The sequence below is a fragment of the Salminus brasiliensis genome, chromosome 5, assembly GCF_030463535.1.
Source record: "Salminus brasiliensis chromosome 5, fSalBra1.hap2, whole genome shotgun sequence".
In the NCBI taxonomy this organism is placed as follows: domain Eukaryota; kingdom Metazoa; phylum Chordata; class Actinopteri; order Characiformes; family Bryconidae; genus Salminus; species Salminus brasiliensis.
The window spans coordinates 1,633,899-1,646,029 of record NC_132882.1 but is presented as its reverse complement, the minus strand read 5'-3'; the positions used below and the strand labels follow the sequence as shown (position 1 = coordinate 1,646,029).

Below are 12,131 nucleotides of genomic sequence, written 5' to 3'. Positions count from 1 at the left end.
CTACGAGGCTAATGTAGCTAACAGATAATGGAACCTCGTACCCAATCAATTAGCACTGGAGCTACGAGGCTAATGCAGCTAACAGATAATGGAACCTTGTACCCCATCAATTAGCGCTGGAGCTACGAGGCTAATGCAGCTAACAGATAATGGAACCTTGTACCCCATCAATTAGCGCTGGAGCTACGAGGCTAATGTAGCTAACAGATAATGGAACCTTGTACCCCATCAATTAGCACTGGAGCTACGAGGCTAATGTAGCTAACAGATAATGGAACCTTGTACCCCATCAATTAGCACTGGAGCTACGAGGCTAATGTAGCTAACAGATAATGGAACCTTGTACCCCATCAATTAGCGCTGGAGCTACGAGGCTAATGTAGCTAACAGATAATGGAACCTCGTACCCCATCAATTAGCGCTGGAGCTACGAGGCTAATGTAGCTAACAGATAATGGAACCTTGTACCCCATCAATTAGCACTGGAGCTACGAGGCTAATGCAGCTAATAGATAATGGAACCTTGTACCCCATCAATTAGCGCTGGAGCTATGAGGCTAATGTAGCTAACAGATAATGGAACCTTGTACCCCATCAATTAGCGCTGGAGCTATGAGGCTAATGTAGCTAACAGATAATGGAACCTTGTACCCCATCAATTAGCGCTGGAGCTACGAGGCTAATGTAGCTAACAGATAATGGAACCTCGTACCCCATCAATTAGCACTGGAGCTACGAGGCTAATGTAGCTAACAGATAATGGAACCTTGTACCCCATCAATTAGCGCTGGAGCTACGAGGCTAATGTAGCTAACAGATAATGGAACCTTGTACCCCATCAATTAGCGCTGGAGCTACGAGGCTAATGTAGCTAACAGATAATGGAACCTTGTACCCCATCAATTAGCGCTGGAGCTACGTGGCTAATGTAGCTAACAGATAATGGAACCTTGTACCCCATCAATTAGCGCTGGAGCTACGAGGTATCATATCATCATAGCTCCAGTGCTAATTAGAGTGCTAAGGTTCCATTACTTGTTAGCTACATTAGCCTCGTGTGCTATTTGGCTGAGGTATAGAGAACCTGCAGCGTCTGTTCCTCAGGGAACCTCAGGTGAAGAACAGCTGGCTAATATGTAACCGTGTTGGGTAAGATCACATGACGAGCCACGAGTGACTCAGCTGCTGACCACAGCTTCACAAGTCAGGAAATTAGAACCGGTACTTCCGCACGACAGCGCTGTTCTCACACCCACACACTCCAAACCCGCAGACGTTCTCCTCTTATTCAAATTATCCATCCGCTCTAAGCTAACACGTTAGCTACATGCTAATATAACCATCTTAAACACGTTAGCTACATGCTAATATAGCATCTCAAACACATTAGCTACATGCTAATATATCCATCTCAATTTCACACACTAGCCACAAGCTAACACGTTAGCTACATGCTAATATAACCATCTTAAACACGTTAGCTACATGCTAATATAGCCATCTTAAACACGTTAGCTACATGCTAATATAGCCATCTCAATTTCACACACTAGCCACAAGCTAACACGTTAGCTACATGCTAATATAACCATCTTAAACACGTTAGCTACATGCTAATATAGCCATCTCAATTTCACACACTAGCCACAAGCTAACACGTTAGCTACATGCTAATATAACCATCTTAAACACGTTAGCTACATGCTAATATAGCCATCTGAATTTCACACATTAGCCACAAGCTAACACATTAGCTACATGCTAATATAACCATCTTAAACACGTTAGCTACATGCTAATATAGCCATCTGAATTTCACACATTAGCCACAAGCTAACACGTTAGCTACATGCTAATATAACCATCTTAAACACGTTAGCTACATGCTAATATAGCCATCTGAATTTCACACATTAGCCACAAGCTAACACATTAGCTACATGCTAATATATCCATGTCAAACACATTAGCTACATGCTAATATATCCATCTCAATTTCACACACTAGCCACAGGCTAACACATTAGCTACATGCTAATATAGCATCTCAAACACATTAGCTACATGCTAATATATCCATCTGAATTTCACACATTAGCCACAAGCTCAAGCTGGTTAAACTGGTTAAACTGGTTAAGCTGGTTAAGCTGGTTAAGCTGGTTAAACTGGTTAAGCTGGTTAACACGTTTAGCTCTTGACCAGGATTAACTGGTTTAACTGGTCTACAAGCTTGACCACCAGTCTGACCAGTAAGGCCCTCGGGGGTCGAACAATAGTGCTTAGTGCCCCAGCTAGAACATTTAGTGTTCTAGCTGGGGCACTAGAACAATGTTCAGCTAGAACATTTAGTGTTCTAGCTGGGGCACTAGAACAATGTTCAGCTAGAACATTTAGTGTTCTAGCTAGAAGGCTCAGTGTAAGAAGACTTACCACTTGTTCCAACTGAGATGAATTAGAGTGTTTTAGAACCCAACTAGAATCAACGCTGGTCCAGAAGTGCCCCAGAACACTGGCCATTCTATCTAGAACTGAATACTGGTCATTAGAATGAATATTAGTATGGAAAGAAGGTTATTCACAGTGGTGGAAGATGGTTCCATATAGAACCTAAAAAGGTTCTAGATAGCACCATAATGACAGTAATAAAATGTATCCACCAATGTGAAGAAGAAACCCAGTAAACATGCATAGTACTGTTGCTATGGTTCTAGATAGAACTACTGCTTTTACTAAAGAACCCATCAAGAATCACGAGGCTAAGGTTCCCCAAATTTTTCATTTGAATTCTGTTAACGTTCTAGAATTAACACTGGCCATTCTGTCTAGAACTGAAGATGTGCACTTAATGTTGGTGGAAAATGGTTCCACATAGAACCTAAAAGGATACTGAGATTTTGTTTTTGTCCACCAAATGTAAGGACGATCCCTTTAGGCCTGGACATGGTTGTTTGAGATGTTAGAACGTTTAGTGTTCTAAGATGTGGTTTCTGATGAAAAATGATGTGTTTTAGAACCCAACTAGAATCAACACGCCATTCTGTCTAGAACTGAGGATGGTTCCACATAGAATCTAAAAGGATACTGAGAGGTTTTGTCATGGTTCTAGATAGAAGCACTCTTCTGTCTTTACTGAAGAACCCGTGAGGAACGTTGTAGCAGGTTCGGTAGAGCACCAGCGCAGTCACACACTGCTTACTAAACACGAGGGTGAAGTTCACCAGCTGTCTTATAGGAATTATCCGTTCCACCTTAAATGGTGCAGCAGTTACATGGTGCAGCCTGGGGCGCCCGAATGTATCTGCTGCACCATTTAAGGTGGAACGGATAATTCCTATAAGAAGAGAACATCTGCAGGGTTTGGAGCACTGGCTTGAGTATTTGAGCTTACAGACGGCCAGCAGTGTGTGTGAAGGGTGTGTGTGTGTGTGTGTGTGTGTGAAGGGTGTGTGTGTGTGTGTGTGTGTGTGTAACTCACCGCTGAACACCATGGCTGATGAAGCACCCATCACCGCGAAGAACGGAGAATACAGAGGACCACTGGCCGCCGTGGACATCCTGAGAACCTTCAGCTACAGCTACACCTACAGCTACACCTACAGCTACACCTACAGCTACACCACTGCCTCCACAGCTCTGATCCTCCGGGTTCTCTACGCTCTGAGGATTAGAACACGGCGCGCGGTGCGTGCGTGTGTGAGCTGCTGCTAGGGTACAGTGAGAGAGTGTGTGTGTGTAGGGCGGGGAGAGAGAGAGAGAGAGAGAGAGAGTGTGTGTGTGTGTGAGTGTGTGTGTGTAGGGTGGAGAGAGAGAGAGAGAGAGAGAGGAGTACAAAATGGCGAGGAGGAAAGAAAAAACACACCCAGTCACATGACGCAGCGGCAGCGCTCCAATACCGCGCGCCTAGGGTTCTAGAACGCTTAGTGTTCCACCCGGCGTTCTACCTAGACTGCATTGGGCTCCAGATGCCATGCCTAATGTTCTGTCTGGAATTGTTAGGGTAGATTAAAAAGTAGATTGAGCTATGTTCTAGATATTATGGCTAGTGTTCTAGATAGTTTGGTTAGTGTTATGCCTAATCATGGTTGGTGTTGTAGCTAGAATGGTTAATGCCCTATCTAGAATGGTTAGTGTTCTAGATAGAATGGTTAGGGTTATGCTTAACCATTCATAGCTTGAATGGTTAATGGCCTAGCTAGAATGGTTAGTGTTCTAGATAGAATGGTTAGGGTTATGCCTAAAATGGTAGCTAGAATGGTTACTGTTCTAGATAGACTGGTTAGTGTTATGCCTAACCGTGGTTGGTGCTGTAGCTAGAATGGTTAATGCCCTTACTGGAATGGTTACTGTTCTAGATAGATTGGTTAGTGTTATGCCTAATCGTGGTTGGTGCTGTAGCTAGAATGGTTAATGCCCTTACTGGAATGGTTAGTGTTCTAGATAGAATGGTTAGTGTTCTGGGTAGAATGGTTAGGGTTATGCATAAAATGGTAGTTAGAATGGTTAGTGTTCTAGATAGTTTGGTTAGTGTTATGCCTAATCATGGTTGGTGTTGTAGCTAAAATGGTTAATGCCCTCGCTAGAATGGTTAGTGTTCTAGATAGAATGATTAGGGTTATCCCAAACATGGTTGGTGTTGTAGCTAAAATGGTTAGTGTTCTAGATAGAATGATTAGGGTTATCCCAAACATGGTTGGTGTTGTAGCTAGAATGGTTAGTGTTCTAGATAGAATGCTTACTGTTTACCTTGAATTGATTATGAATGAATAAATGAATATGAACAATGGTAAGGGTGGTTAAGGTTATGCCTAAAATGGTTAATGCCCTAACCAGAATGTTTAGTGTTCTAGATAGAATGGTTAATGTCCTAGATAGAATGGCATGCTAACTGTTCTAGATAGAATGGCATTCTAATCGTTTTAGATAAAAAGGTTAGTGCTGTGCTTAATCATGGTTGGTCTTTTAGCTAGAATTGTTAATGACCTTACTAAAATGGTTAGTGTTCTAGCTAAACTAGTTAGTGTTCTAGCTAGAATGATCAGTGTTATGCCTAATCATGGTTGGTGGTGTATCTAGAATGGTTAATGTTGTGTCTAGTGTTAGTGTTGTAGATACAATTCTTACATTTCTAACAAGAATGTTTAGTCTCCTCTTGAATGGTTAGGATTCTAGCTTGAATATTTAGTGTTAGAATGGTTAGGGTTCTAGATAAAATGGTTTGTGTTATAGTAGTTCAACAACACTTACGGTTCTAAAATTCTTAATGAAGTAACTAGAAAATGTGTTCTAATGACATGCTTAATGTTCTAGCTAGATTATTCAGTGGTCTAACTACAACTCTAAGGAGTCTAGCTAGAATTTATGTTGTTCTAACTGTAAGAGAACATTTGATGTTCTAGCTTTCTTATTGACCCAAAAGAATGCTTAATGTTCTAGAATCTAGTGTTGCTAGAGAACACTGGTCATTCTATCTAGAACTAAAGGCTTGTCATCCAGTGAGCTAAGTGTCTCGGTTAGAGCTCTAGCACTTCACTATGTGTTCTACTCAGGAGGCAGGAGCTGTTGTTGGAGCGCAGCCTGGGCTAGAAAATGGGTGGGTGGGGGTTCAGGATGTGTGTGTGTTCTAGGCTGAGTGTAGATAAGGAACTCAGAACACTGTGAGGGACGTTAGAACACAGTTAAAAGATAAATGTCTGTAAAAGATCTGTACCTAGACCCTTCACTCAGGGTTTGAAGGTGACACCTTCACCACCCCCCCATTGTGTGTGCAGAGTGGTACACTCCGTTAGGGGGCTTTCACTCTGATGTTCACACTCCGCTGGGCAGAGTGAGACTGAGAGAGTGAGACTGTGGGTGTGACTCTGAACATCCTCCAATGTGCTGACAGACTGACTGACGGACTGACTGACAGACTGACTGACTGACAAACTGGCAGATGGACTGACTGACTGACCGATGGACTGACGGACTGACTGATGGACTCGCTGACTGACTGACCTAAGGACTGAGTAGCAGACTGACGGACTGATTGACTGACGGACGGACGGACGGACTGACAAACTGACCAATGGACTGACAGATGGACTGATTGAATGACGGACGGACGGACGGACTGACAAACTGACCAATGGACTGACAGACTGACTGACTGACAAACTGACCGATGGACTGACGGACTGACCGATGGACTCGCTGACTGACTGACCTAAGGACTGAGTAGCAGACTGACGGACTGATTGACTGACGAACTGACTGACGGACTGACTGACAAACTGACAGATGGACTGATTGAATGATGGACGGACGGACGGACTGACAATCCGACCAATGGACTGACTGACTGACAAACTGACCGATGGACTGACTGACGGACTGACTGACTGATGGACTGACGGACTGCCAAACTGACCAATGGACTGACAGACTGACTGACAAACTGACCGATGGACTGACGGACTGACTGACTGACAAACTGACCGATGGACTGACGGACTGACTGACAAACTGACCAATGGACTGACAGACTGACTGACCGACTGACTGACCGACTGGACTGACGGACTGCCAGGCCTCACACTGTGAACACATTCCTGCTAAAAATATCAGTCAGCTTGTACTGGTTAAACTGGTTGAGCAGTTTAGTTCCTGACCAGCATAATTTTTTATTTGAGTTTATAGCTTAACTAGTCTACCAACCTAACCAGCATGACCAGCATGACCAGCCTCACCAGTGTGACCAAATTGGTTACCCAACAGCCTGAACAACATAACCAGCATGACCACGTGACTGACTAACCTGACAAGCATGACCAACATGACAGCCTGACCACACTGACTGACCAGAGTGACCAGCCTAACCAGTCTGACTAAATTGACCATCATGACCACACTAATTGGCCAGCATATCCAGCAAGACCAGCCTGACCATGCTGGTAATTCGACCACTAAGTGTTTTAGTTGGACCGCTAAGCATTTAAGCTAGAACAATAATAACAAGCTGGAACAATAAAAAAGTGTTCTAGATACTGTTCTAATAAGAACAGTTAGCATTCTAGAACCCTCTAGAACATTGTGTGTGTGTGGTTTTCTGTGTGTGATATTCCCGGTGGGAACTGGCTAAATGAGCTGAGGTGTGTTTATCAGAACTGCCTTTACCAGCGGAGGCTGAAAGCACCCAGTCTGAAGTTTATGGAGGATAAAGTCCACATTACTGCCCCTGATGTTCCAGCAGAGCAGAGTTCAACACGGAGAACCGGCTCATAGTGTTCAGTGTATACACTGTAGTTCTCAGCGGCTCTGCCAGGAACCTTGGACCCCATGAACAGATATTATACGGCCCCCAACTCGAACAACTCTTACAACATTGCCAAAATACTCACTAAATACATTTTTAGGGCCCCTGTCCATCACAGGCCCTTTTTACACCCTTAGCTCAGTTTCAGTGCGTATAGAAGTGTATAGCTCAGTTTCAGTGGGTATAGAAGTGTATAACTCAGTATCAGTGGGTATAGAAGTGTATAGCTCAGTTTCAGTGGGTATAGAAGTGTATAGCTCAGTTTCAGTGGGTATAGAAGTGTATAGCTCAGTTTCAGTGCGTATAGAAGTGTATAACTCAGTATCAGTGGGTATAGAAGTGTATAACTCAGTATCAGTGGGTATAGAAGTGTATAGCTCAGTTTCAGTGGGTATAGAAGTGTATAACTCAGTATCAGTGGGTATAGAAGTGTATAACTCAGTATCAGTGGGTATAGAAGTGTATAACAGTATCAGTGGGTATAGAAGTGTATAACTCAGTTTCAGTGCGTATAGAAGTGTATAGCTCAGTTTCAGTGGGTATAGAAGTGTATAACTCAGTTTCAGTGGGTATAGAAGTGTATAACTCAGTATCAGTGGGTATAGAAGTGTATAACTCAGTATCAGTGGGTATAGAAGTGTATAACTCATTTTCAGTAGGTATAGAAGTGTATAACTCAGTATCAGTGGGTATAGAAGTGTATAACTCAGTTTCAGTGTTTATAGAAGTGTATAACTCAGTTTTAGTGCGTATAGAAGTGTATAACAGTTTCAGTGGGTATAGAAGTGTATAACTCAGCTTCAGTGGGTATAGAAGTGTATAGCTCAGTTTCAGTGCGTATAGAAGTGTATAGCTCAGTATCAGTGCGTATAGAAGTGTATAACAGTTTCAGTGGGTATAGAAGTGTATAACTCAGTTTCAGTGGGTATAGAAGTGTATAGCTCAGTTTCAGTGCGTATAGAAGTGTATAACTCAGTTTCAGTGGGTATAGAAGTGTATAGCTCAGTTTCAGTGGGTATAGAAGTGTATAGCTCAGTTTCAGTGCGTATAGAAGTGTATAACTCAGTTTCAGTGGGTATAGAAGTGTATAGCTCAGTTTCAGTGGGTATAGAAGTGTATAGCTCAGTTTCAGTGGGTATAGAAGTGTATAACTCAGTTTCAGTGGGTATAGAAGTGTATAACTCATTTTCAGTAGGTATAGAAGTGTATAGCTCAGTATCAGTGGGTATAGAAGTGTATATCTCAGTTTTAGTGCGTATAGAAGTGTATAACTCAGTATCAGTGGGTATAGAAGTGTATAGCTCAGTTTCAGTGGGTATAGAAGTGTATAACTCAGTTTTAGTGCGTATAGAAGTGTATAACTCAGTATCAGTGGGTATAGAAGTGTATAGCTCAGTTTCAGTGGGTATAGAAGTGTATAGCTCAGTTTCAGTGGGTATAGAAGTGTATAACTCAGTTTCAGTGGGTATAGAAGTGTATAACTCAGTTTCAGTGGGTATAGAAGTGTATAACTCAGTTTCAGTGCGTATAGAAGTGTATAGCTCAGTTTCAGTGGGTATAGAAGTGTATAGCTCAGTTTCAGTGGGTATAGAAGTGTATAGCTCAGTTTCAGTGGGTATAGAAGTGTATAGCTCAGTTTCAGTGCGTATAGAAGTGTATAACTCAGTTTCAGTGGGTATAGAAGTGTATAGCTCAGTATCAGTGGGTATAGAAGTGTATAACTCAGTTTCAGTGCGTATAGAAGTGTATAGCTCAGTTTCAGTGGGTATAGAAGTGTATAGCTCAGTTTCAGTGGGTATAGAAGTGTATAGCTCAGTTTCAGTGGGTATAGAAGTGTATAACTCAGTTTCAGTGGGTATAGAAGTGTATAACTCAGTTTCAGTGGGTATAGAAGTGTATAACTCAGTTTCAGTGCGTATAGAAGTGTATAGCTCAGTTTCAGTGGGTATAGAAGTGTATAGCTCAGTTTCAGTGGGTATAGAAGTGTATAACTCAGTTTCAGTGGGTATAGAAGTGTATAGCTCAGTTTCAGTGGGTATAGAAGTGTATAGCTCAGTTTCAGTGCGTATAGAAGTGTATAACTCAGTTTCAGTGGGTATAGAAGTGTATAGCTCAGTTTCAGTGGGTATAGAAGTGTATAACTCAGTATCAGTGGGTATAGAAGTGTATAGCTCAGTTTCAGTGCGTATAGAAGTGTATAACTCAGTTTCAGTGCGTATAGAAGTGTATAGCTCAGTTTCAGTGGGTATAGAAGTGTATAGCTCAGTTTCAGTGCGTATAGAAGTGTATAACTCAGTTTCAGTGGGTATAGAAGTGTATAGCTCAGTTTCAGTGGGTATAGAAGTGTATAGCTCAGTTTCAGTGGGTATAGAAGTGTATAACTCAGTATCAGTGGGTATAGAAGTGTATAGCTCAGTTTCAGTGCGTATAGAAGTGTATAGCTCAGTTTCAGTGGGTATAGAAGTGTATAGCTCAGTTTCAGTGGGTATAGAAGTGTATAGCTCAGTTTCAGTGGGTATAGAAGTGTATAGCTCAGTTTCAGTGCGTATAGAAGTGTATAACTCAGTTTCAGTGGGTATAGAAGTGTATAGCTCAGTTTCAGTGCGTATAGAAGTGTATAACTCGGTATCAGTGGGTATAGAAGTGTATAGCTCAGTTTCAGTGGGTATAGAAGTGTATAACTCAGTTTCAGTGCGTATAGAAGTGTATAACTCGGTATCAGTGCGTATAGAAGTGTATAACTCAGTATCAGTGGGTATAGAAGTGTATAACTCAGTTTCAGTGGGTATAGAAGTGTATAGCTCAGTTACAGTGGGTATAGAAGTGTATAGCTCAGTTTCAGTGGGTATAGAAGTGTATAACTCAGTATCAGTGCGTATAGAAGTGTATAGCTCAGCGTGTGGAGCCTCATTGTAGTGTGTGTAAACTCTGTCAGCGGTGTGAATTATATATAACCCAGACTAGTGACTCACTGCAGCATGAATGAGACACAGTCTGAGTGTCACAGCAACATGGAACGGTTCTAAATACAGCCCTGTGGTTCTGTTTAACCTCTACTGGCCACCAGGGGCAGCATCGAGCACCGTTGATGTTACAGATTTGCACACCCACTCAGCCTACAGCAGTTTAGCTCCACCCATTCAGCCTGCAGCAGTTTAGCTCCACCCATACAGCCTACAGCAGTTTAGCCCCACCCATTCAGCCTACAGCAGTTTAACTCCACCCATTTAGTCTACAGCAGTTTAGCCCCACCCATTCAGTCTACAGCAGTTTAGCCCCACCCATTCAGTCTACAGCAGTTTAGCCCCACCCATTTAGTCATTATAGTTATAAGGAGTGATTCAGCCTGGACTGACTTTTTAATTGTGGCACAGTACAGAACATCCAATAAGCACAGACTTAATTTAAATACATCAGTCTTATAAGCTGGTGTAATCAATAATTATGACTGTTTACTATGACACGCACTTACACACAGTCACACAGTATTTTTATGTACATTTCTTTATTGACACTTATGATAAAGATCCATAATCTTCATTAATGATGCAACACTTACACAACAATAATACTGCCCAGTCTGAACACACACACACACACACACACACACACACACACATGTATCTGCCTGCAAACAAAAAGAGTCAGGATATGATAAACAGATATGTTGGAGAGAGAGAGAGATTAAAATACTGTATTTTTATTATTATTATTACACTAATATTGTTCCCAGGTCAAACCCACTACATTTATAGTCTTTAAGACTTCTGAGTAAACAATTACATCATCAACCACTGTGTACACTTCACTACTAACCCACCAACACACACACCTTCATCAACAGGCCCCGCCCACTAACTGTGTTCTTTAATAGTTACTGTTCCTAGGTCAACAAGACTGAGACTGTAGCTCCGCCTCCTCAGTGTATATCACAATACCTACATTTAGAGTCATTAATATTCACCCTAACGAGAGACTGTAGCTCCGCCTCCTCAGTGTATATCACAATACCTACATTTATGTGTTATTAACTAATTCAAATACATTTTTTGTAAGGTGAATGTAAATACACTGAATGTAGGTATTGTGATATACACTGAGGAGGAGGAGCTACAGTCTCTCATTAGGGTGAATATTAATAACGCTCTAAATGTAGGTATTGTGATATACACTGAGGAGGCGGAGCTACAGTCTCTCATTAGGGTAAATATATATTAATAACGCTCTAAATGTAGGTATTGTGATATACACTGAGGAGGCGGAGCTACAGTCTCTCATTAGGGTGAATATTAATAACGCTCTAAATGTAGGTATTGTGATATACACTGAGGAGGCGGAGCTACAGTCTCTCATTAGGGTAAATATATATTAATAACGCTCTAAATGTAGGTATTGTGATATACACTGAGGAGGCGGAGCTACAGTCTCTCATTAGGGTGAATATTAATAACGCTCTAAATGTAGGTATTGTGATATACACTGAGGAGGCGGAGCTACAGTCTCTCATTAGGGTGAATATTAATAACGCTCTAAATGTAGGTATTGTGATATACACTGAGGAGGCGGAGCTACAGTCTCTCATTAGGGTGAATATTAATAACTCTAAATGTAGGTATTGTGATATACACTGAGGAGGAGGAGCTACAGTCTCTCATTAGGGTGAATATTAATAACTCTAAATGTAGGTATTGTGATATACACTGAGGAGGCGGAGCTACAGTCTCTCATTAGGGTGAATATTAATAACGCTCTAAATGTAGGTATTGTGATATACACTGAGGAGGCGGAGCTACAGTCTCTCATTAGGGTGAATATTAATAACTCTAAATGTAGGTATTGT

The 12,131-nt window shown here is 41.8% G+C and overlaps 1 protein-coding gene across 1 annotated transcript in view; it reads right to left on the bottom strand.

Annotated features, from left to right (window-relative positions):
* Window positions 1-3,790, bottom strand: part of atp6v0cb (ATPase H+ transporting V0 subunit cb) — a 15,988-nt gene extending 12,198 nt beyond the window's left edge. The window contains exon 1 of the mRNA XM_072679231.1: window positions 3,476-3,790. Within this exon, the coding sequence (XP_072535332.1) occupies window positions 3,476-3,554 (79 nt within the window). The 5' untranslated portion in view covers window positions 3,555-3,790. The remainder of the gene's footprint in view (window positions 1-3,475) is intronic.
* Window positions 3,791-12,131: the final 8,341 nt, after the last annotated feature.